The sequence below is a fragment of the Chelon labrosus genome, assembly GCF_963514085.1.
Source record: "Chelon labrosus genome assembly, chromosome: 7".
NCBI classification, from domain to species: domain Eukaryota; kingdom Metazoa; phylum Chordata; class Actinopteri; order Mugiliformes; family Mugilidae; genus Chelon; species Chelon labrosus.
Window position 1 is genome coordinate 17929541 of NC_140343.1, and position 25934 is coordinate 17955474.

At 41.4% G+C, this 25934-nt stretch overlaps 2 protein-coding genes across 2 annotated transcripts; one reads left to right on the plus strand and one right to left on the minus strand.

The window, feature by feature from the left end:
• Positions 1-1165: 1165 nt before the first annotated feature.
• Positions 1166-7197, plus strand: LOC311490748 (cytochrome P450 2J4-like; the record flags this gene model as incomplete). Its single annotated transcript, XM_084548411.1, has 9 exons — positions 1166-1366; positions 1791-1947; positions 2069-2215; positions 4169-4329; positions 4551-4727; positions 4814-4952; positions 5099-5286; positions 6584-6725; positions 6977-7197. 9 exons carry the CDS (start codon positions 1166-1168, stop codon positions 7150-7152), a joined length of 1488 nt encoding a protein of 495 aa, XP_084404537.1. The 3' UTR covers positions 7153-7197.
• A 7967-nt stretch (positions 7198-15164) lies between these two features.
• Positions 15165-19317, minus strand: LOC311490753 (cytochrome P450 2J4-like). Its single transcript, XM_084548416.1, has 9 exons — positions 18968-19317; positions 18478-18640; positions 18208-18357; positions 17854-18014; positions 17570-17746; positions 17332-17470; positions 16999-17186; positions 16208-16349; positions 15165-15675 (listed from the first exon to the last, which is right to left on the minus strand). The coding sequence occupies exons 1-9, from the start codon at positions 19166-19168 to the stop codon at positions 15500-15502; spliced, it is 1497 nt and encodes a 498-aa protein (XP_084404542.1). The 5' UTR covers positions 19169-19317; the 3' UTR covers positions 15165-15499.
• Between the last annotated feature and the right edge of the window lie 6617 nt (positions 19318-25934).

The following is a 25934-nucleotide window of genomic DNA, read 5'->3' on the forward strand; positions in this document are numbered from 1 at the left end:
AGCATAAAAGTGATTTTTTGGTTAAATTCTAATACTACTGTATTCCTAATTCTGTTTCAAAATGTTGCTTTCCACTTTTTTTTTTTTTTTTAAATCTTTATTGCCACAATAGAAAGAGCAGGGTGAGAGAGGAGACAGTGGACCAGATGCCAACAGGGATGATTATGCAGGGTCACAGGTGAGAAAAAAATATAACTTGCTGAGAAAAAATATCAATAGCATAAAACTGACTTTGTGATTAATTTCCACAGCTATGTCACCACTACTGTTCTTAATTCTATTTATAACTTTTGCTTTGCACATTTATTATCTATAGGAGAAATTGTAACTGGCTAAGGAAATGTACATAGGATAAGAGTGACTCTAAGATTAGCATTTCCACTGCTATTTCAGAACTGTTTGCAAATGTTTGTGTTTGTGTCAGAAGAGAAAGCCATCTGAAATAGGAGTGGCTATGTGACTCCAACCAATCGCTTTGTTGCATATCTAATACCAAACAGCAATATGCAATCACTCAATACCTTTTCAATCCCATTTAATTTTGGTGCTGATGATTTTAAACAGGAATGGTGTTTTACAGAACTTTTGGTGTTCAGTGTTTTCATTTGGCGCTTAATTATCTGGCTACTCACCCTGTACTGTAGATGCCCCAGGGTCATTCTATGTCAACTCAACCAGACTTTGGCAGCTTTAGAGTTTAGATTTTGACTAAAGTCGGTTTCCTGGTGCTGTGCTGCTTGTGTTTGTGTGGTTCTTTAGCTGCTAAGGAGAGGTGCAATTGAATGCAAGAGGATGATAAATCACTTAATAGACCTCTGAACAATTTGTCCCCCTCACTTCTAAAATGATGGCTACACCCCTGCGCATAATCATGCTGACTTTCCTTAAATTCGGACTAATGTCCCTTGTCCCTACACAAACACACCAATGAGGAGACCACACAGAGAGACCACATCTAGCGGCTAGTGACCTCTGACAGCGACCAACCGTCACCTCTCAATTATGCAAATTTAAGCCTTAATAAAACACGGCTGAGTTGCCGCTTGCTCAGACCCTGAGGTTGCTGCTTGACTTGGACCCGTTCTCTCATTTAATATGATCCATCGATTTGGTCATAAAACTATCCGTGACTGACTGATTATTGTTCGGTTGAGGTAGCGAAGAGATGGAGACAATATACAATGTCCTCGGCTTGGACTGGATCGATGGCAGGAGTGTTTTAATGTTATTCTTTGTTTCTCTGTTGTTGGCTGATGTTATAAAGAACAGACCAACAAAAAACTTTCCTCCTGGACCGTTGGCTCTTCCTTTCATCGGTAATCTTCATTGTATTCAACCTAACAACTTGCACCTGCAGTTCGCAGAGGTATGAGTCCATACATGATAATAAATAAGAATGTTTCTACATAATAATGTCTGACGCTGGTAAAAATGTGAATTTACAGTCATTTTAAAAGTATGTAAATTTCTGTCAAGTAAAATCTAAACGAATGAATTTTAACTTCTCAAATGCAAATATTATATTTCTATAGTAGTGAATTTTATTTCTCTGGGTTTTGTTAATTTTACAGGCAAATCAATAATTAAATCAACAAGGAAATCACTTGTGTGTTGAAGCACTGACTGTGTTTTTATATGTTCAAGCAGTCATTATGAAGGTACAGTGAAGCGTTCTGTGTTCAAAAAAAGAAGCAGAAACAGTGACCTACATCAGGCTGATCAGTAGTTTTCCTCAGAATATATGTCACCTCAGTGTTGCACCACCATGTCAGTCTGCTGTCTATGTTCAGTTTGTACAGAAATACGGAAATATTTTCAGCCTCTGTGTCCTTGGTCAAAGGATTGTGGTCGTCACGAGCTACAAGTTTGTGAAAGAAGCCCTGGTTGTAGAAGACTTCATAGATCGTCCGAAATTGCCGATTTTTGGAAAAATAATTGAACACAAAGGTAAAGTTTGCTGTATTTTGTTTCAGCAAACTTAGAAGCGGTTAGTGTTTTTAATAAGACCAGCATCGTCAGACTTCTGATCTGAACTGTGCACCTAATGCTGTGTTGTGTTCCAAAAAAGGTATTTTCATGACAAGTGGTACTCAGTGGAAACAGCAGAGGAGATTTGCTCTTCAAACATTCAGAAACTTTGGTGTGGGCAAGAAGACCCTGGAGCGATGCATCCAGCAGGAGTGCCAGTATCTCACGGAGGCTTTGGCACATCAAGGTACAAAAAAATCACAGTATTTTACTGTGACACATTATTCTCTTTTATATTTATTCTGTGCCTGTTACATTTGTCATCTTCTTTGCGCTGCAACACAGCATGCACCAACAGACCTCTCTTTTCATCATGAGCAAACCTTTTAATGCTCAGCCACAATTAACAGTGCTGTGTCAAACATCACCAGCTGCATCATCATTCTATTATAATATGACACGTGATTTATTATTTATATTTTGGACTTATCACATGGACACATTATTTCCCTCTTGCAACAGAGAAGCTTGCACTGACACATTATTGCATTGGATCATGAACATTATACTATGTGCACATAGTATAAGACTCTTGATTCTTCATTCTTGATTTATTTGATATAAGGAGCTAATAAAGGAGTGGAAAAGGGAGCAAATAAATGTGTGTTTGTGTGTGTGTGTACAAGAAATGTGCCTTTCGCAGTGATACTTTCATGTCATATTGCACAGTGGTTCACAGCTGAAAAATATTGATTGCACAAGGTGGGATATTGTACAGGTTAGTTAATACCATTCAGGGTTCATTCATAATTGCAACAGCCCTGGGATATGTGTTTTTTTTTTTTTTTCTTCAGTCTGTTTGCTTGACGTTATAAAGAACAGAGCACCAAAAAAAAAAAAACGTCCCAATGGAGTTGCTTGGGTGGGTAGGAGTGCAGACATGTGACTCTGCTGTATCTAGTCATGGTTAACCCTTTATAAGTCACTCAGTGAAATACTTGGAAATAAATTTTATGGTCAGTTTTTTTTCCCGTCTTTAGACTGGCTATAGGCGGCAACAGATTAAGAGCCTTTGTGTTTTCTCTAAATTTCAACCCTAGAGTGTTATTGTAGGGCATAAGAAAACATAATGAAATTTTTCTAAATATTTAATTTTCATGGAGAAAATCAAGATGAATGAATTTACCATATATGGTTCCTTGCCCTTAAGTGATAAACAAATGTAAACATGTATTTAGACCATTAGAACGTAAGTGCTGATTCGGGCTCTTGTCAACATACGAGTTATCACATTAGACCAAATTAAGCCACATCTTCATGGTATCTGATGAAGCAGTTAAGCTCAGTGTTCATGCAGAGGTGGACCTTGTAGACCACATTTGACCCTGATTTGACCTGAGGATGTTGCCTTGATCTTCTCTGATTGGCTGGGTGAAAACCTCACGAGAGGCACAGGGTTGCAATTTCAAATGTGTGCTGAAATTACCATGTATGGTTCCTTGCCCCATAAAGGGTTAACTCTAACTCTGATTGTTAGCCCAGCCCTGATGTATCTCACCCCTGTCTCACTGGTCCACTTGTATTTATTTAGCCTCTGCTGTTATGCGTGCCGCCTCTGGATATTTATTCAGCTGGATGCTAACGGCACTGTGTCAGAGGGCTGTGTGAGGACCAATAAGAGCTGAGTTAGCTTTAGCATCAGGAGCTACGTACAGTGCCGTCATCAGAATAGCTGATGAAAGTCAAAGTCAGCTTTATTGTCAATTCTGACATGTGCAACACATAACAGGATTGAAATCACTTTCCTCAAAGGCCTACGGTGCAGCAACTTAAACACAAAATGTACAAATATGAAATATAAATATATAAGGAAGATATATATATATCTATGTATCTATATATACATACATATACACACCCATATACATATACACATATATACTACACGCATACATACCTAAAAAAATAAATAAATAAAATCTCCCAGTGGAGGAAAACAAGGTCTGTATTTCACTGTCAAAAGTATGGACAGCGGTGACCTGATATTAGTTTTATTAGCCCCTTTTTTGCTAATGCACAGACCCCCAACCCCCAATGACTTTACTTAATAAATTCTGTGTTTCTTTGAAAGCTGTATAATATGATATAGGTCCAACATTTTTAATGTATTCAATGCTGCAATCTTTCCTCTTTCCTGCAGGGAAACCTTTTTATCCACAGACACTGATAGACAATGCTGTGTCCAACATCATCTGCTGTTTGGTGTTTGGAAATCGATTTGAGTATGATGACGAGCAGTTCCTTTATATTATACATAACTTAAATGAAATAGTGAAGTTACACGGAACATTGGCGGTACAGGTGAGCACCCTTTGTAAACAAGATGCATTCAATAATCTTATTTTTTTAAGGGATTATTATTTTTAATCCAAAACACCTTAATGAAAGAGAGAAATAACCAACTACTATGTTGAAATACTCCATTACAAGTCAAATACCAGCTTTCAAAATAAGATTCAATCCAAAGAACATAAACATAATTATTTTAATTTTGATCTGGTGAATGTCTTCCTGCTCTACAGGTTTACAACACAGTCCCCTGGCTGATGAAGTGGTTGCCTGGATCTCATCAGAAGATATTCACCCTGGTGCAGAAATTAATTGACTTTGTAGAAATCAGGATCAAAGAACACAAAGAAACCCTTGACCCATCATCACCAAGAGACTACATTGACTCCTACCTCATAAGAATGGAACAGGTGAGTGTTTTAATGTGTCTCTATTGTGTTTGCTCCTTTTACTTTACATTTGAAATTTGCCTCTGTTATCTCTTATGTACTAACAGGAGGAGGACAAAGAGTCCGTGTTTGATCTCAAAGGTTTAAGTGTCTGCTCCATGGACCTGTTTGCTGCTGGAACTGAAACTACTACCACTACTCTATACTGGGGGCTGCTATACATGATCAACTACCCTGACATTCAAGGTGTGTGTTTGAGTAATATCCAGATGTTGTCAGAGGTCTCTCACAGGTCTGTCCTGTCTGAGACTAAATGTGTGGGATGTATCATTTCCCCTCAGTCATTTATGTGTCCTACAGACTGACATGTTTCCTGTTTCCACTGTGTGCAGAGAGAGTCCAGGCTGAGATTGATGCTGTGATTGGTTCATCCAGACAGCCCTGTATGACTGACAGAGAAAACATGCCCTACACTGATGCAGTCATCCATGAGATACAGAGGGCGGGCAACATCATCCCCATTACTGCACCACACTTAACGAAGAAGGACACCACAGTGGATAAATACTCAATCCCAAAGGTACACAATTCACAACAAACACACAACGATGTGCACACTTGGTAAAGAATGGGTGGGGATCAAATCAGGAATGACTTAATAGCTGATACGACCCTAATAACTTTTCATCCTGGGTATCATGTAGCTGTACTGTATTAGAGAATCATTAAGTAATTATTAGTTCACAGTCATCCCTAAATCAGCCATAATCCTATGTTCATAATGAATAGTTCCTGATTAACAAGAGATCCAAATAAAACACTAACTATTCATTCAATATTGATTACTCCAACCATATCTACTGTCTGTTTTACTCAGTAGTTCCCCACTATCTTCACATTTATTGATTTAACAGTCAATCAAGTGGCAGGATTATTCATTTTATATCTCTTGTTTTAGCCTTATTGAAACCACAAATATTTAGTAATTCCCATTATTGTTGTTTTCTGTAACATTAGAGATCCAGACATCAAACAGAGTTTTTACCAGTTTAATTAACTTAAGGTTTGACCTGTGGTCTGTGTGGAACATAGATTACTGTTTATCTAACAAAATAGCAGTTTAGAGATGCTACTGTTGATGTGCTGACATTTGCCACGTTAGGATTTACCCAATTTACAAATCTGACAATTGTTATTTAGATCATTTAAACATTTTAGGAGTATTTGGGATAGTGTGTGTTGCTGACGCAGATGACTACATGGAGACGGCTATACTGTATATATGTTGCCACATGAACGCCGGATTTTAACTTTTCCATGATTGTTTTACTATGGGTTTTTTTTGTGCAATATGCTATATTTGTCCAATTTGTAATGATAAACAAGTTTTATTGTTAGTCACATGATCGATTTACCAGAGACTTAGAAAAATGGCGCTAACAGGTGAAGGACACAGCGGGGCAAACAATAGACTTTTATACTCTTGTCTCTTATTCTATGGTTTACCAGGCGAACACGGTAAATAAAGATTAAGTTGTCATGCTTGTGGCGCATGACAATAATTTGTTTGTTGTTTAAACTTTTTTTGTCTGAAATTATTTATCTTCTAGTTTTCACCGTGTTCCATACTGCAAAGGAGAATAAAAGTGAATATGGACATCAGTCAGAAGCGTGGCCACTTTTGTAACCAGTGTAGTTTTAGTATGATTTATTTGTCAGCTGTCAGTCAGAGAAACTTTTAAAACTCTGAAGCTTAATCCAACCCATATCTGACGTTCTTCTTCTTCTTTGAAGTTCCTCTTATTAAGACACATATGACAAACTAACTCAAACAAATATTTTTAAAATGTGCCTTTTAACCAGTGATATTTCTTCAGGGCACCGTGGTCCTGTTTTCACTGCACACTGTCCTACATGAGGAGTCAATTTGGGAAAATCCACACTCCTTCAACCCTCAACACTTTCTGGACCAGGATGGTAAATATATGAAGAGAGAGGCCTTCCTTCCATTTTCTACAGGTTAGTCATTGAAAATTCGATTACATGCTGCTTTAGTTGTACATTTAAAGACACAAACTACAACACGAATAACTATTCACTTGGGGTGTTTGTTGTATTTTCACTGACAGGGAACGTTGTCTTAACTGTCTTTCGCTTGATTTACACTGCCATTTATACTGACCTCACAAATATTGTAATATTTTGTTATGAAAGTGAATATCTCATAAGCTGTCTGGGTCAAACTCATCTGTTGCATTGTGTATTCTCAGGAAAGCGTGTGTGTCTCGGTGAACAGTTGGCCAGGATGGAGTTGTTCCTGTTCTTCACATCCCTCCTTCAGAGGTTTTCATTCTCTGCACCCCCTGGAGAACAGACCAGTTGGGGATGGACACTGGGAGCCACTCGTTGTCCTGTACATTACCGTGTCCGTGCAGTGCCACGATAAACCACAAACTGGACCACATTAGTCACTTCAGTCAGGGTCTGTGAAGCATGATGTTTGTTTGAAACGTTTATAAAGAACGGTAATGGATGTGTTTGAAGCAGAGACGATCCTAGCATCAATTTGTTGCCCAAGGCAAAAATGTCTACACCAGAATTGGCCTACAGATAACAGAGCTTGCCACTCTGCTCTACTAGCTTATTTACTAATGTTAACTGTCAAAGAAAGAACAAACAAAATAATGTGTTTCAAGTGGAAGTTTATTTTATCCAAATTTCTTTCCTTTTTCTTTTCATTACTTCTCTTCATTTTGAATTGGGGCTCACTGTCATACTTAACTTCTTTGGAGAGTCATGCACACAACATGTTATAGGATTTAGTGTGCTTTAGTTGTGTCAGGTGGGGGCCACTTAGGGAAGTCTTCTACTCTCACTGAAGGTCTGGGGCCCCAAGCAGTTGCCTGTATGGACTGTTCACAGGTTGGGCCTCTGATTTGAAGGCATTCAGACATTACCTGAAAAAGTATCAGTGGATGAGGTATAAATTCTGTTATTATTTTACTTCAATAAAGATGAATAAAAATAACTTGATCCCATCTCTAAGTGATCCTGTCATCGTGTACATAACTTTGACAAAGAAGTCAGTCCTAGAAACTGTGTTTAGAAGCAGAAACTTACAAGTCACACTAGATAGATGTATGTATGGACAGATAGATAGATAGATAGATAGATAGATAGAACTATTGATTAGCGTGATATTAACGTTTGTTTCATGGTTAATCTCTGGATCTGTCTGCTTTTTTTGGACCTTATACTGACTACTTAAGCCTTTATATACGTTATTAACACTGATGGTAATTTTACATCCTAAACTCAGTTGTGATTATCTTGAGGTATGACATCTCAATCCTCCACTACATCCTGAAACCAGTGACTACAGGTACTAAAACAATTATTCACAAATATGTCTTCTAGAAAGAAAGAAATGCAACAAACACGTGACTGAACACTAGAGCCAGTGCAGGAGTGACTCAAAAAGCAACACTGGAGACACTGGAGATGATTTCCAGCAAACTACAGCTCCAAACTTCTCTATATACACAGTTTACTTTTCACCCTATCATATTTATTGACCTGAGGGGACTGGTTTCTTCTAATCTAAATCTGGTAGTGAAAATATCCAGAATAATACAGTTAGTGGGGGAACGTAGTACATCAAGGAAAATGTCTATTTCCATTTTATTACACTTGAGTTGATTATTTCCAATGTTTCCCATGGGAACTTGCCTGAGCTTGTTGTACAGTATAACAACTCAGAAATACTCGTTTTACTTGTTAGTTTACTGCCACCACCTTATTTGATTGTTTGGACGCTTATTTGATTGTTCATTTATTGCAGTGATTCCAATGTAAGGTATATGAAAAGTAAAGGTTTGTTGATGATGTTTTTTGAAGCTCATGTATTTCATTTACGTTTTTATATTGTAATGATAAATTGGACTCATACCTCTGTGAACTGCAGGTGAAGTTTGCTGGCATCAATACGATGAAGATCACCAATAAAAGGAAGAGCCCACGGTCCAGGAGGAAAGTTCTTTGGTGCTCTGTTCTTTATAACATCAGCCAATAGCAGGAAAACAAAGAAAACTAGATGGTCGCAAGTGATCATAAAGGGTTCCATGCCGTGGCGAATATATCCCTGAGCGGGACGCAGAGGCATAAGTCACCAGTAGTGGCCCCTATAGACCGTAATGTGTTGTGACATATAAACATGTAGTGATTGTAGCGCCCGATACAGGCCGAATTTCACGAAACTTGGCATGATTGTACGCAAGCATATTGCAAATGCTAAAATATAACACTAAATTCAATACATTAGAGGCAAATCTTTTTTTCTCAGGCAGTCAGGAAAATATTGCAGCAAAATCAACATGTCAAGATAAGAGATAACAGAAAGATGCTGTGTCAGAGTCTCACTGGCTTGCCTTCAAAATAAGAGCATGTGACTAAGCTTTTTCACATTTGTAGAAATATCAATACCACAAAAAGTACTCTTTAAAATTCAAAATGTTCATTATGCTTGTTTTATTATCCTGTATTTGATACCACTGGATTATACAGTAAGTCTAGATATGTGAATGTGTATGGAGCATTACTTTAATGTTGCAGCTGGTATGAGTGGGGCTGAGTGTCACTGTTTTATTGGCCTAAAATAGTACCTCTCCGATTACAGTTGTAGAGGGAAAGTTCACCACTTGTACATTTATCTTTCTGATAAGGGTTTGGCTTGACTATTAACCAAGCAAAGCAGGCCGCTGGCCCGAGGCCTCCAAGTTCACTGAATGCCACTTGTTCTTTGTAAATGTTTTAACCAAATATATAATTATATGAAATTACTGATCATGTTTTTTTCTGTTTCCTTATGTTGTCAAATTTACTTCTGTGACCTAAAAAGCTGTTTAACTCTCACTACATAAGGATAACAATGACTTGATCTTATTTGTTTAAAAAAACAAAACAGAAACGCTTTCAAAGTTTTCTTAAAGTCCTTTGAAATGAAACTGAAATAAAATGCCACATTTCAGATTGAGTGTAATGTAACTGACAATACTCATTTCTATCACCACGGTATTTAAACAATAACAGACATGCTTAAAACAGAAAATAAATAAAAGAACTGCAAGTGAAGAAAATGTTTTAAACCTTAGTCATCTACGTACAGGAGTATTAGATTATTCTGGCTAACAAGAGCAGGAGGCAGTGTGTTGTTGAGTTTCTCATCAAGTGCAGGTTTGTGGCTTATAAAATAAATGCAACCGCCTTTAGTCAGTCATTTAGTTAGTCAGTGGTGGAATGCATCAGAGTACATTTACTCAAGTAGATACTCTACTTAAGTGCCGTTTTGAAGTCCTTGTGCTTGAATAGTTTATTTTTTCCCCTCTTTATACTTCCATCCAACTATACAGTATGTCAGTTATATTATTTGCTGCACAAAATATACGTTTTACAATCTCATGTTTTTCAAAATTTTTTATTTACATGTAGAAAATCAAGATCAGTGAAATTACCATATATGGTTCCTTGCCTTTAAGTGATAAACAAATGTAAACATGTATTTAGACCATTAGAACATAAGTGCTGATTCAGACATTTGTTAACACACACATTATCACATTGGGCCACGTCTGTTGCAAGTGTAGGTGCGTGAATAACAGACAGAGTCAAGCTGTGTCTCAATAACGTGTATTCACAGGCTGCGCACATAACAGGACTGAGGCATGTTACCTGAAGGAAGTAAGTAAGTAAACATCCGTGCCGCCAGAGGGCGCTATAAATTGCATAACACTGCCCTACAACATCTCCCTTTCTTTAGCAGAATATAACACAGATTAACAACATCAAAGTAGTGCAATGGAAATGGTCTATAAACTTTTGCAGAATAATAAAGACCGAATAACTGCATCCAAACATTTTAAGTGAACATAACATCTTCTGTTTACTGTCACCCCCCCGTTTTTTCCATATACCATCCACTTGTGTGTGTGCATATGACCTAGAGGTCAAGTCTGTCTGGAGGCTTAATATGCCTCCCGCTCCGGGTGAAGGCCCGAGCCTGTAACTCACGGCATGGTGTGGCCCCAGCCTGTGGAGAAGATGGCGGCGACCTCAAGGCTGATGACCCTGAAGATGTTGCAGGACTGCTGATGACCTCCACTGCGCTAGCCCCACCTGCATGGCCCCCCACAGCTGCACCTGTGTCCCCAGGCAGCTCAGGCGGCTGTTCTGTGTGGGCTGAAGTCCGTGAAAGTGCAACCTCAGCTGGACGGAGGTCAACTCTGTTGCGACGATAGGCGGTTCCCTCCACGTCAACGAGATAGGACCGTGGCCCCACCTGCTGCAGACATACACCTCTCCTCCATCTGCCCGTCCTGTCACCTGGAAGCGGTTTCATCCTGATGGGCTGGCCTACGTCCAGCTCCGGAAGATCCCTCGCAGATCTGTCATACACCAGCTTTGCAGCCTGATGCTTCATCCTCAGCTTGTCAGTGACCCCTGTGATGACCTGAGGCTCCAGCAGCTGGTCAGCCACAGGGAGGAGAGTTCTCAGCCTCCGTGCCATCAGCCGTTGTGCAGGGCTGCAGCGCATGCCCTCAGTGGGCGTGTTCCTCCAGTGAAGGAAAGCCTTCCAGGGGTCCTCGTTGCCACGGTCTGCTTTCCTGCATAGGCCCTTCACAATCTTCACCGCGGACTCTGCTTTGCCGTTCGCCTTCGGGTGCCTTGGGGAGGACATAACATGTTCAAAGCCCCACTCACCCGCAAACAACCGAAACTCTCGGCAGTCAAACTGACCTCCACAGTCAGAAATGACCCGGTCAGGGATGCCGTACCGTGCAAACTGCGCCTTGCACCGTCTGATCGTCGTCTCTGCTGTCAGGTCTGGGAGCAGATCAATCTCCCAGAAGTCAGAATAGTGATCCACCATGAGCAGGAAGTCCTGCCTTGCATAGCTGAACAGGTCAATGCTCACCAGCTGCCAGGGACGCGTGGGGAGCGGGTGTGACATCATAGTCTCCTTCTGTTGCTCATGTGCATACTCATTGCACACCGAGCACTGCTGCACATAGTCTTTAATCTCACCTTGCATATTAGGCCAGTAGAGTGTGTCGCGGGCCTGTCGATAGCATGCCTCACCCCCCACGTGGTTGTAGTGGATCCGTCTCAGCATCTCAGGACGCATAGCTTTCGGAATGATGACGCGCTGGCTCCGAAAAAGCACACCGTCCTGTGCGCTTATTTCATCCCTGATGGCCCAGTAATCTCTGATGGCAATGGGGCTCTCCTCTTTGTGACTTGGCCATCCTCCCAGTACCACCGACTTGAGTGTTTGAAGACACACATCCTCCTCTGTATGTTGTCGAATCTGTGCGAGGCGTTGGCTGGTGACGTTTAGGTAGTCTGCTTGCTGGATGGCTGCCGCGTCATACTGTTCCTGCTGCATGCTGCAGACCATGTCACGTCTGTACTGAGAGTCTGTCCTCTGTGGCGGAGTTGTGGCCCTGCTGAGTGTGTCACTTATGTACATCTCAGGGCCTGGCTTATATACCACCGTGAGGCAGTAGTTCTGTAGTGTAAGGAGCATGCTTTGTAGGCGCTTTGGTGCACTGAGAAGGGGCTTGGTGAAGATTGACACTAGTGGGCGGTGGTCGGTCTCGGCAGTCACATCACCCCTCCCATATAGGTAGTAGTGGAAGCGTTGACAAGCGAATACGATGCTCAAGCACTCCTTCTCGATCTGCGCATAGTTCTGCTCTGTCTGGTTCAGCGCGCGGGAGGCAAACGCAACCGGCTGTCCCCCTTGAAGCAGACAGCAGCCCAACCCCGTCTGACTGGAGTCGCTCTGTATGGTGACTGGCTTACTGACATCATAGTAGCGCAGAACTGGTACCGCCGTGACCAGTGCCTTGATTTCCTTCATAGCCGCATCATGTTTGGGCAACCAGTGCCACGGCACCTCTTTGTCCAGCAACCTCCTCAGCGGTTCACACACTTCCGACAAGTGGGGCATGAACCTTGATAAGTAGTTGACAAAGCCGACACACCGCTGAACACCTTTTGCATCCGTGGGGTTTGGCATGTCCAGAACCGCCCTGACCTTCTCGGGGTCAGCCTTGAGGCCCTCAGCTGACAGCACATGGCCGTGGAAGCGGACCTCTTTCACACGAAACTGCAGCTTTTTTATGCTCAGCCTCAGCTTCACTTCCCTGCATCTGTCCATCAGAGCGATAAGGTTTGCATCGTGGTCGCGAACAGCCTCCTCCTCCTCGTCCCCACAGCCGACTATGAGGATGTCGTCGGCTATGGGCTCAATCCCCTTCAAACCAGTCAGCAGCTCATGTTGTTTTCTCTGGTACAGCTCAGGTGCAACTGACACGCCAAAGGGGAGCTTCAGCCATCTCTTTCTACCCCACGGCGTCCAGAATGTTGTCATCAGGCTGCTCTCCTCATCTAGGCGGCACTGCAAGAATGCGTCACGTGCATCCACCAGGGTAAAGATGCGTGCTTTTGGCAGCTTGTATAGCACGTCATCTAAAGTAGGCATGAGGTAATGGGACCTTTTCAGGGCGCGGTTAAGGGGCTTAGGGTCGATGCAAAGCCTTATCTTGTCAGGTTTTTTCACTATGACCAGATTGCTAATCCAGTCTGTAGGCTGAGTGACTGTGGTTAAGTGTCCATCCTTTTCATATTGGTCCAGCTGCGCCTTAACAGCCGCCTTGAGGGCCACTGGAACATTCCTTGGTGCGCACTGGACAGGGGCAACTGTGCTATCCAGTTCAAAGTGAACGTCGCCAGGCAACGACTCAACTGGGCTGGTGAACACATCCTTGTAAGTATCAATGAGACAGTCTTTGGTTAGCTCACCTGTCTTGCAGTGTTCCACTTTGTTCAGCTCATCGGGGATGGTGAAGCGTATCAGTCCAAGTCTTTCGCATGTTTCCCCTGAAAGCAAGGGCTTTTGGCTGGTGCGCACAATCTCAAAGTCCAGATTGTGTGCCTTGCCTCTGACAACACACTGTGTGCTGTACACGCCCATTGAGCTCATCCACTCACTGTTGTAGAGGCGCAGCTTGGTGAGACTTTTCTGGAGAGGTGCTTTCGGTGCCAGTCTAACCTTGTCTTTAATGCTCATAACATTGCAGGTGGCTCCGGAGTCAAGCTGGCACCGCTGGACCCCTTTGTGCAGTGGAAGGTTCACAAACCACTTTTTACCTTCAGTATTCACAGCACCCACGCTCTCAGCTGTGTATACCTCTCTCTCGTTGTGGTCGCTGTCCTCCGGGTCCACTAGCGGCGGGTCATCCACAGCATTCAACTGACGTGCTTGTTGGCCTCTTTTCATGCATACCTTGGCAAAGTGATTAGCGGTCCCACACAGGCGACATGACTTTCCATATGCAGGGCACAGGTCTCTCCCACGTCTGTGCAGTGTGCCACAGTACTTGCAGTCTCCTGTGGCTCTTTGTGGCTGAGCAGATGTGTTGGTGGACTCGGATGGCCTGCTGGTAGGTTTCCGTCCTGTTCGCTGTCCATATGCCACATTGATGCTCTCCCCAGGCATAGAGCTACTGAGTGACATGGATTTTAACTTACTGTCCAGCACCTCCACTGCTCGGCCAATGTCAATAGCCCCCTCCAACTTGAGGTCTTTTTCTCTTAGCATGCGTCGTCTGGCGCCCTCATCAATTATTCCAAGCACAAGCCGGTCCCTAATGAGCTCGTCTCTTATAGCTCCATATTCACATGTGGCAGCTCTCTCCCTCAGTCTTGTGACGAAAGCATCTACAGGTTCTCCTTCCTCTTGTTTAAGATTGCCAAAAACATACCTCTCAAAGATGACATTTCTGGTGGGTGTGAAGTATTGTCCCAGTTTGACGAGTACCACTCCCGCGTCTTTCTGCTCATCCGCTGTGAGTCCCAGGTTGTGCTTGTAAACATGATGGCAGTCCTTCCCCATTAGCCTCCTGAGTGTTGCTGCCTGCACCGGTTTCTCTGCCTTGTCGATCCCGGTCGCAAGCACATAATCCTCGAACTCCGAGCGGAAGTTAATCCAGTTGCTGTGAAGATCCCCGGTCATCTTCATGGGCTCCGGTGGCGGAATGTTGGAAGCCATCTCTCGACGCGACGCTAATGCTAGCAGGCTAACTGAAAGTTCTACCTGAGCCTATCAAAACAAATAAACATACGCTGTTCCAGCGACAGTTAAGTCGCACTCACTCTGGGTTCCAGTACAGCTTCTGACACCATGTTGCAAGTGTAGGTGCGTGAATAACAGACAGAGTCAAGCTGTGTCTCAATAACGTGTATTCACAGGCTGCACACATAACAGGACTGAGGCATGTTACCTGAAGGAAGTAAGTAAGTAAACATCCGTGCCGCCAGAGGGCGCTATAAATTGCATAACACTGCCCTACAACAACGTCTTCATGGTACCCAATAAAGCAGTTTTGCTCAGTGTTGATGCAGAGGTCGACCTTGCAGACCACATTTGTCCCTGATTTGACCTGAGAACGTTGCCTTGATCTTTGCTGATTGACTGGGTGAAAACCACGTGCTTCTCAATCACTGAGAGGCACAGGGACACAATTTAAAATGTGTGCTGAAATTATTCTCAGTACCAGGATAAACACCTCAATGACTACTTATTGTATAATATTAGAACCAGAAAATACACTAAAAGAATTCAAATCTTTTATTCAACTTTGTGCTGACTGAGGCGTGTCTGCAAATCAAATCGCCGATAACGGGTTTCATGCAAACTGATAAATATCACTGAGTATTTGGCAATCAGCAGTTTATCGTGGTACGACACAGAGGCGGTAAGGTTTAGGACAATGAATGGCTCCCAGCTTGAACTCCAGACTGGGCTGTTCTCCAGGGGGTGCAGAGAATGAAAACCTCTGAAGGAGGGATGTGAAGAACAGGAACAACTCCATCCTGGCCAACTGTTCACCGAGACACACACGCTTTCCTGAGAATACACAATGCAACAGATGAGTCTGACCCAGGCATACTGTGAGATTTTCAGCTTGATATTACAGATGCTCTAGATCAACCAAAAGGCCACTGATCGCCTCCCAACAAAGTAAACTCAAAGTAAATGCAGGAACTATATAGTTTTTTGTTAGATATGAAAAAAAACTGTACTTTGTATAGATACCATCACACAAAAATTCAAGTACTTTGTTTTCCCTAACTGCCAACAGAAAACCTCCAGACTACAGTACTGTATCCCATTCATTTGACTAGTGTTGTAACCCTTAAAATTACCATTTACGTTAAAAAATAAAGATAAAACTCTTTTGTGAGGACAATATAAATCAGTCTAACAAACAAGGGAAATGTGATTTTAACAACTTCCAGTGTGAAAACAAATATAAACAAAACCCCAACAAAATTCTTACTCATACAAACAACTGATGGCAAGAAATTATAAATAATATCTTCCTGTCATTTTGCCTATTCAGCTAAAACAGCATGGAACTGAGTTTTCACTGACTAACCTGCAGAAAACGGAAGGAAGGCCTCTCTCTTCCTAAATTTACCGTCCTGGTCCAGAAAGTGTTGAGGGTTGAAGGTGTGTGGAGTTTCCCACATGGACTCATCATGTAGGACAGAGTGCAATGTAGGCAGGACCGCGGTGCCCTGAAGAAATACCAGTGGTAGAAAGGATTTATCACATTTTTAATAATGTTTGCACTTCTTAACTTATCATAAATGCAGAAATAAAAACAGTATTTTATCACAAACTAATCAAAGTGGTATGTGACGATGTGGAACGCAAGCACAATCTCAAATGTGGCCGCAGTAAATAATTTTACTCTATGGAGGGTACTGTGGGCTCAAACCTGGAAAAAACAAATTTAAAAAAAAAACAACAACAACAAAGGCTGAAACAAATGTAAGAAAAGCCCTGCCCGACTGTTTTCTTGATAAGGACCCAGCTCTGAATATTATAAACAGCAGAACTTTCATCAGATCTTGTCCTTGGTTGTTAATTCTGTTTTCATGGCAAAGGGCCATGGACTCAGTGGATATTGACTCAAACCTCAACATATGAAATAAAAATCTTCAAGATTGCCACTTATGTCCCATTTAATGTTACAAAGAGAAGAACAATTAAGTAAGAAGCTTACTGCCACTTAATTTGACAGGGCCCATGAACAGTGGGTGATAGTAAAAAGATTTGTTTTTAATTTTCTCCTCACCTGTTCATTAATAATAGCCTTTACTTCAGTCTCTGTCTATCTTTTCCCGTGCGTCTATTGTAAAGTGTTACATGTGGACTGTGTACCTTTGGGATTGTGTACTTATCCACTGTGGTGTCCTTGTTCGCCATGTGAAACACATTGAGCGGGACGATGTTGCCCATCCTCTGTATCTCATGGATGACTGAATCAGTGTAGGGCATGTTTTCTCTGTCAGTCATACAGGACTGTCTGGATGAACCAATCACAGCATCAATCTCAGCCTGGACTCTCTCTGCACACAGTGGAAACAGGAAACATGTGAGATTGGGGACACATAAATGACTGAGGTGAAATTATACACCCCACACATTCAGTCTCAGACAGGACAGACCAGTGAGAGACCTCTGACAACATCTGGATATTACTCATACACACACCTTGTATATCAGGGTAGTAGATCATGTATAGCAGCCCCCAGTATAAAGTAGTGGTAGTAGTTTCAGATCCAGCACCAAACAGGTCCATGGTGCAGAAACATAAATTTCTGAGATGAAACCCAGACACTTTGTCCTCCTTCTGTCAGTGACACAAGAGATGGCAGTGAGAACCCTGACGACAAATTTTATACGAAATGCAAAAGGAATGAACACAATGGAGACACATTAAAACACTCACCTGTCCCATTTCTATGAGGAAGGAATCAATGTAGTCTCTTGGTGATGATGGGTCAAGGGTTTCTTTGTGTTCTTTGATCCTGATTTCTACAAACTCAATTAATTTTGGCATCAGAATGAATATCTTCTGATGAGATCCAGGCAACCACTTCATCAGCCAGGGGGCTGTGTTGTAAATCTAAAGTAAAGCAGTAGTTTAACTTGTTGCTAGGGAATCTTTTTACAATACATCATTGTTGAAATAGGATTATTGAATGCTGCATCTTGTTTAGAAATGAGGCTCACCTGTACCGACAAACTTCCCTGTAACTCCACTACTTCATTGATGATATGCAGAATATACTGGTACTGCTTGTCATCGTACTCAAATCGATTCCCAAACACCAAACAGCAGATGATGTTGGACACAGCATTGTTTATCAGTGGATGGGCATTAAAAGGTGTGCCTGTGAAGGAAAGACAGAAGAAAAACAGAATCCAATATTAGCATGTGCACATGATCCAATACACTAATCAGCTGTTGAATGCTGGGTTGCAAAGTTGTAGGGCAAAGAAGATGACACATGTAACAGCACAGCGTAAACATAAAAAAGAAAGAATAATAATGTGTCACTGTAAAATGTAAAATGTTTTCTGTACCTTGTTGGTCTGCAAAAGTCTCCGTGAGGTACTGGCATTCCTGCTGGATGTATCGCTCCATGGTCTTCTTGCCCAGACCAAAGTTTTTAAGTGTATGAAGAGCAAATCTCCTCTGCTGCTTCCATTGATAACCATTTGACATCACAAGACCTTTTGGGAACACAAAACCGAAGTACACCTGGATGAACAGGAGTTTGATTTCTCTGGTCTAATTATTATTATTGTTATAATGCCAGCTAGCAACATTAGAAACAAAATGCAATAAATTACCATTATTCTGAAACATCGCTTCAAACAATGGAATGCGGGGACGATCTGTGAAGTCTTCTCCTCGTTCAACCAGGGCTTCTTTCACAAACTTGTAGCCACTGATGACCACAATCCTTCCACCAAAGAGGCGAAGGCTGAAAACGTTTCCATATTTCTGTGCAAACTGAACGTAGACAGTAGATTGGTGTAATGGTGCAACACTGGAGTGACATATGCTCTGAGGACCACTTCAGAAATGATGCATCAGCCTAATGCAGGTCACTGTTTCTGCTGTCAGACATCGTTTCAGGACTGTTTTAGGATTTTAGGATTTAAAATGTCTTATTGTTTCGGGTTTACAGTAGTTATTTCAAAATGCAGGAAATTATTTTCAATCTTCAACAAACTAAAAAGAAATCCTGTGACTACAAATGGGGTCATGAAGATTTATTTATGTTTTCCCTGATTTAGACACTATTGTATATATAATTTTGTATGTATGTACTCATACCTCTGTGAACTGCAGGTGAAGTCTGGTAGGTTGAATACGATGAAGATCACCGATGAAAGGAAGAGCCCACGGTCCAGGAGGAAAGTTTTTCGGTGCTCTGTTCTTCAAAATGTCAGCCAACAGCAGAAACACACAGAAAAATATTAAAACACTCCTGCTGTCGATCCAATCCAAGCCGAGGACGTAGAATATTTCTTCCATTTCTTTGCCTTAACAGCGCTGCCTACATCAACCAAAGCTCTATCAGTGAAATGTTGACTTATAACCCAGTTAGAAAGACTGTGTGCCAGACCTTCAAAATAAAAGCGCACTAACTTTACTCAGAGCTGCTGGTTTGTTGTTGCACCATCAGAAGTCATTCATTGATCATCCACAAATTATTTTGACTAAATCATTATGAAGGGCGTGTGTCCTGAAACGCAACACTCGTGTAGTCAGTGTACAACTGGAAGAGTTCAAGTTCCTTGTTTATTATTTCAGCAGTCAGCAGGTAATTTGTGTTATGTAACATTGTTGGGGGCTTCATCAAAAACAAGTACAAAGTCTGAAGCATCATATATCCTTTGTTGAAACACTGCTACAAATGGTTGGTCTATGATGTTTATGCTCATAAGACAATTGGGAAAGTCAGAAAACTGTGAGGAAACTCTTCAAAAAAAACGCTTATAAAGAACTAGTTTGAGAGTTGCAGGAAACTCAATGAGTTGTTTATTTTATTGATTCCCTCTTGAAAGCATTTTAACTGATCTTTGTGAAACATTTCCTCTCTATAAAAGTAACATATTTCTTTATTTAATTTAGTTTTTTAGTATTTATATTGCGTTAATAATGACATAAATTGTCTCACTAAGCTTTACAGATGCAACTGACTCCTCAAAGTTGAGGACAGGCTGCGAGTAGATAGTGTTTATTCCAGGATACGAGAAGGTCAAAGAGGTTTTTTGGACACTGACACAGTTCAAGCTAATTTGAGGAGAAGAATAAATACATATAATTAAATTATTTCCATAATCTCAAATGTAATTTTATAAATGCACCAAACCATCAATAAAATGTTCATGATGATTCAGTTTTCAGTGATGATTCTTTCATGTACACAAAAGTTAGCCATGGAGTCCCTCAGGGATCTGTGCTAGGACCAGTGGTTCTCACATTATATGGACTTCCCTGAGGCAACATTATTTATAAATACTGCACACGTTTCCATTTCGCTATAAATGATACCCAGTTATATTTACACTGTAAACCCGAATGTTCAAAGTAATTAAATAGATTAAGTAATGTATACTCAAAGTTTTAAAAAAAGTTCTACTAACTTAAATATGTTAAGTTTGTGTAACATGTTCTTCTTTTTTGAGTAACTTAAACTAATAATTTTTGATTGAAGTGAACTATTTGTATGTTAAGTACGCATCACTTAAAACCATAACAAACACAACTTAATAGAATTAAGAAATGACATATAAGAATGGCAAAGTCCTCTTATTTCTGTTGTTTCAAATAGGTAGGATTCAATAATAATCTTAATTTATATAGCACATGCTAAAATACAATAAAATCTCAGTGCGTCACCAAATCGGTCGCAACACATAAATTGCAATCAAACACCACCAGCAACAATTTGATTGGGACAAATTGTCTTAAATGCATTAGTGGAAGACAAAATGTATTTATTTTAATATTTATTGTCTTATCAGTTAGATTTTTTTGTTTGTTTGTTTGTTTGTTTTGTTTTTTGTCCTTAAGTGTTGAGCAGCTGCAGGGATCAGTTTTTATTCCGAGTTAATCTCTGATTCAGCCTCTCAAAACCCATCCCTACGTCCTCGTCGTGAGAGGTGGAAGCAGGTAATGCTGACCAACAGGGCTCTGGTAAAGCGCATGGGCCAATCCCCCGTGTTGTGGATAAAAAGGATTACAGAAACATTGATGAAAACTAAAAAACCCACTAGCCTAGAAGAAGAAGACTCTACAGGCAGACAGGCCGAAGAGACTATGAAGGCGCATACTGAAAACCATAGGGAGAGGGTGCGGCGGAATCTTCTATCTTCTAGGCAACCTATTAACATCGCAACCTGGAACATCAGGACCATGTACCAAGCAGGAAAAACTTCAGCCATTGCAGAAGAGATGAGGAGGTACAAGATCTCCTTCCTCGGTCTGTGTGAAACCAGATGGATACAGACAGGAGAAGTCAGACTGGCAAGCGGTGAGTCCATACTATACTCTGGACACCAGGATGACAAGGCACCACACACGGAGGGAGTAGCATTTATGCTCTCCAGAGAAGCACAGAGGTCCCTCATCAGTTGGGAGCCAATCAACTCAAGAATCATCACTGCACGATTCCAAACTACACAGTAAAGAATCAAGCTGCAAGTCATACAATGTTATGCACCCACTAACAATGCCGATGAGGAACCAAAAGACAACTTCTACAATCAACTGCAACAGATACTCCAGACCAGACCAGCAAAAGACATCATTGTGCTCATGGGAGACATGAATGCAAAGGTGGGAATGGACAACAGTGGATACCAACTAGTAATGGGAAAACATGGAATTGGCTCCATGAACGAGAACGGAGAGATCTTTGCAGACTTCTGTGCAGACAACAACTTGGTCATAGGAGGAACACTCTTTCCCCACAAACCCACCCACAAAGCCACTTGGGTATCACCTGATCACGCTACTGAAAACCAGATCGACCACATATGCATAAACAGGAAGTTCAGACGCTCTCTCTTGGATGTTCGAGTGAAGAGAGGAGCTGACGCCGGGTCAGACCACCACCTACTGACAGCCAAAATACAAATGAAGCTGAAACGTTGCAACAACCACTGTGACAATAGAGTCAAATTCAACATCCAGCTCTTCCAGGACATAGGAACAACTGAACTGTACCAAACCACCCTACAGAACAGGTTCCAAGCCCTGCAAGAAGAGGACAAAACAACAATAGAGGAGCGTTGGAAATGCCTTAAAAACATATGGAAGGAGTCCTGTTCAGAAGTATTGGGGAGAAAGAAAACAAGCCACAAGCCGTGGCTGTCAACAGAAACACTGAAAAGAATAGAAGAACGGAGGGTAAAAAAACACACAAAAAATAACTGCAAAACACGAGCACAAAAGGTGGCAGCCCATAGAGAGTATGAAGCTGCAAACAAGGAGGTGAAAAAAAGTGCAAAACGAGACAAAAGAAACTACATTGAAGACTTGGCACAGCAAGCGGAGTTTGCAGCCTCAAAGAACAACCTAAAGGATCTATACCTGACCACAAAGAAACTAGCAGGCAAGTTTAGGCGGACAAACACACAGATCCGCAACAAGCAGGGACAACTCCTGACCACCAAGGAAGAACAGCAGAAAAGATGGACGGAGCACTTCAGGGAACTGCTCAACAGACAGCTCCATACTCAGACGGTAGAGATCCCACCAGCTGCCAAGATGCTGGAGGTAAGCTGCAATCCCCCAACAAGATCTGAAATAAAGAAGGCAATAAAGGGATTGCGACGTGGCAAGGCGGAAGGGCCAGACGAGATACCTGCAGAGGCACTACAAGCTGCTCTTGAAACATCAACTACCATGCTTCACCAGCTGATTAAGCAGATATGGGAGGAAGAGATCATACCAAGGGATTGGAAGGACGGCCTCATTGCAATTGTACCCAAGAAAGGAGACCTCAGGGAGTGTAACAACTACAGAGGGATCATGCTGCTATCAACACCCGGCAAAGTGTTCAATCGCATTATCTTGGAGAGGCTGCGGAAGGGGGTTGATGAAAGACTGAGAGAGAACCAGGCTGGTTTTCGGAATGAAAGATCGTGCAGTGATCAAACTGCCACCCTCAGGATCATCATCGAGCAGTCCATAGAATGGAACACCCCTGTCTATGTCAATTTCATTGACTTTGAAAAGGCATTTGACAGCGTAGACCACGTGTTGCTGTGGAAGCTCATGGCTCACTATGGTATCCCTCTAAAATATATAAACATCATCCAGCAGGGACTTGTATGTGAGAAGATCGATGTGCTCACTGGTGTGAGACAGGGCTGCCTCCTATCTCCGTTCCTCTTCCTCTTATGTATCGACTGGGTCATGAAACAAACAACCAGCAATAAAAAGAATGGCATCCAGTGGAGTCTGACGGAACACCTTGATGATCTTGACTTTGCGGATGACATAGCACTGCTCTCACATACACACCAACAGATGCAGGACAAGACAAAAAGACTGGAAACAACCGCAGCTGAGCTTGGACTCAAAATAAATGGGCCAAAAACAAAAATCATGCGGATTAACAACAAAAGCATGAATTCCATCAAACTCAAGGACCACTCTCTCGAAGAGGTCAAAAAATTTACCTACCTGGGAAGCGTGATAGTCGTAGATGGGGGGTCAGAGGAAGACGTAAAGTCGAGAATTGGAAAAGCTAGAGCAGCATTCAACACCCTAATCAAGATCTGGAAAACAAAAAACATCTCTCTCAAGACTAAGCTCAAAATATTCAACTCCAACGTCAAAGCCGTACTGTTGTACGGATCAGAAACATGGAAGAACACCACTACCATCATAAGCAAGCTCCAGTCGTTCATGAACCACTGCCTAAGACGCATCCTTGGGATCTTCTTGCCAAACACAATTAACAACAACAAGCTGTGGGAACGCACCAACCAGGAACCAATAGAAATACAGATGAAAAGGAGAAAGTGGATCTGGATTGGTCACACAATGAGAAGAAACAAAACAGCAATAACCAAACAGGCACTGACATGGAACCTACAGGGCAAACGAGGGAGAGGTCGTCCCAAGAACACCTGGAGAAGAAGCACAGAGCAAGAGATCAAGAAGGAGAGGCTGACGTGGCAACAGCTGGAGAAGATGGCCCAAGACAGACGAGGGTGGAGGCGATTCATCAATGGCCTATGTTCCGAAAGGAATACAAAGGCCTAAGTAAGTAAGTAAGTAATCTCTGATTCACCCTCCGAAGCAGAAGGCGGCGCTTAACGCGCATTATACACTGATTGCTTACCGCTTAATTAGTTGAATCACTTGTCAATCAATTTCTGCCAACCAATTGGCACTCTGGGATCACTGAGGTCCTGAAGACCAAACCTGTCAATCAAAACAACGACGAAGCGTTTCACAAACACAGAATTGTTCAAAGAGAGAAGCAGTGATGAGGATGCCGGTGCCTCAGAGCCTGATAGTTTTGACAGTAACTGCATATGCATATTCAATAATAATTTCAGATAACATATGTTTGGGGGGAAATCCTCATCAGTAAGGCTTTGTAGAAATGGCGTTATTGTTGATTTAACCATGCAGTTTAAGTTCAAGTGCTGCTGCTTTTCTTTACTGTATCAAATGTGCTTGATGGCTTTAGTAGCTTGACTAGAGATGCAGTCACACTTTGGGGATTAAATGAAGAGTTCATTAACAGGGAAAAATTATAAATGGAAGTATTTATAATTTGACACTGTTTGGATGCTTTTAAATTGTTCATCAGTTTATGCCTTTGGATCTCTCTGTTCCAGCTTCAAGAAGTTAAGACAGAGTTAAGGAAGATAACTGGGGATGTGATAAAGATACCAGGTAATCCATTTTGTATGTGAATTCTTCTACCAACCACCTCTCTCTCTCTCTCAATTTGTCTTAAAAATCGGTTAAAAACTAATTAACTACTAAACCAACTTTACTTATGTTATTTTCCACCTATAGATGCTATATAAAACAAATTGTTTGGAGGAAAACGGGTTGTCATTTTAAAGCAGTGTTAGCTGTAGTCCATGACCATGTTTTTGTAAGCTAATAGTAATTCACTTATTGTTATATTAGGAGTTTTGTCACCTCCAGAATACAGTTAGTTAGACACTACAGGCTGCAGCACAGCCACAATTCCAGAATCAGCCCTCTTCCATGCCTCTACACTGATTGCATTTCTTACTGCTATTGGATACTACTGTGTATATAAACAATGCATCAAAATACTAACATGTTTTTGGACTTACCTTTGTTCTGTCTACCCATACAGTTTCCATGTATGGCCTGTTTTCTGTCTCCTCACTACAAATGAACTGAATTGGTGTTTTGTTCAAAGTGATAAGATGTTCAGTAAAACATTTTCCTGTGTATGTCCTTTAGCTTAGTTTCAGTCATCTCACACCACTTGATTCTCTGGTAAATTGTCTGATTTATATGTGCAGAACATGGATCTTCTGTTTTTCACCTCTTACAGTGAGACCCAGGTCTCCCTTGTAAAAGAGGTATTGGATCTCAACAGGAATGGCTAAAATGGAGATAAATTATATGTTGTCTGTTCTATTTCATGGGTTGGATTGTGATTATCGCTCTTTCATTCAGGACGGGTCTGATGAGTCAGAGCTTGATGGTGCTGCAGTGGCCCTCTTTACTGTCATCAGTGACCATGACACGACAAGTCCAGTTCCCTACCAGCCTGTGAAAATCTCTGTCGTCATTGAAAGTGATGCCATGGTCAGTTAGATATTAGCCAGAAAGCCAAAAGCACACTTTGATCATTTCATTTTGGTATTATTTATTATTTGTCATTTTGATTACTCTGACTATTTTTTTGTAATTGAGGCAATCAATTGCCTCAAAAGTTTTACGTTCTGAGTCGCATGTTTTTAAGTATACTAACTCAACATATTTGACTAACGTGTACTTAAAACAATGAAAACACAAACTAATAAACGTTGAGTTTAGTGAACATAAAAATGATGTGGTTGTGTACTTATTTTTTTAAGTTGCCTTAACAGAAAACTATAAGTCATATTAACTGCAAATATTTGAGTTTACAGTGGGTTTACAGTGTACCAGTCAAACATACTTCAAGCATGTACTGAAGACATAAAGTGTGGGGTGAGTTGTAACTTTCTGCTTACATCTCTCACCTGCACAGTATTGTCAAAGTTATGTACATGATGACAGGATCACTTAGAGATGGGAT

Coding starts and splice junctions, on each gene's coding strand:
- LOC311490753 (XM_084548416.1), bottom strand. CDS start 19,168: ATGGAAGAAATATTCTACGTCCTCGGCTTGGATTGGATCGACAGCAGG. Junction 17,471..17,569: donor TCCTCATAGAAATGGGACAG/GTGAGTGTTTTA, acceptor TGTCACTGACAG/AAGGAGGACAAAGTGTCTGG. Junction 17,187..17,331: donor CTACTACCCTGATATACAAG/GTGTGTGTATGA, acceptor CACTGTGTGCAG/AGAGAGTCCAGGCTGAGATT.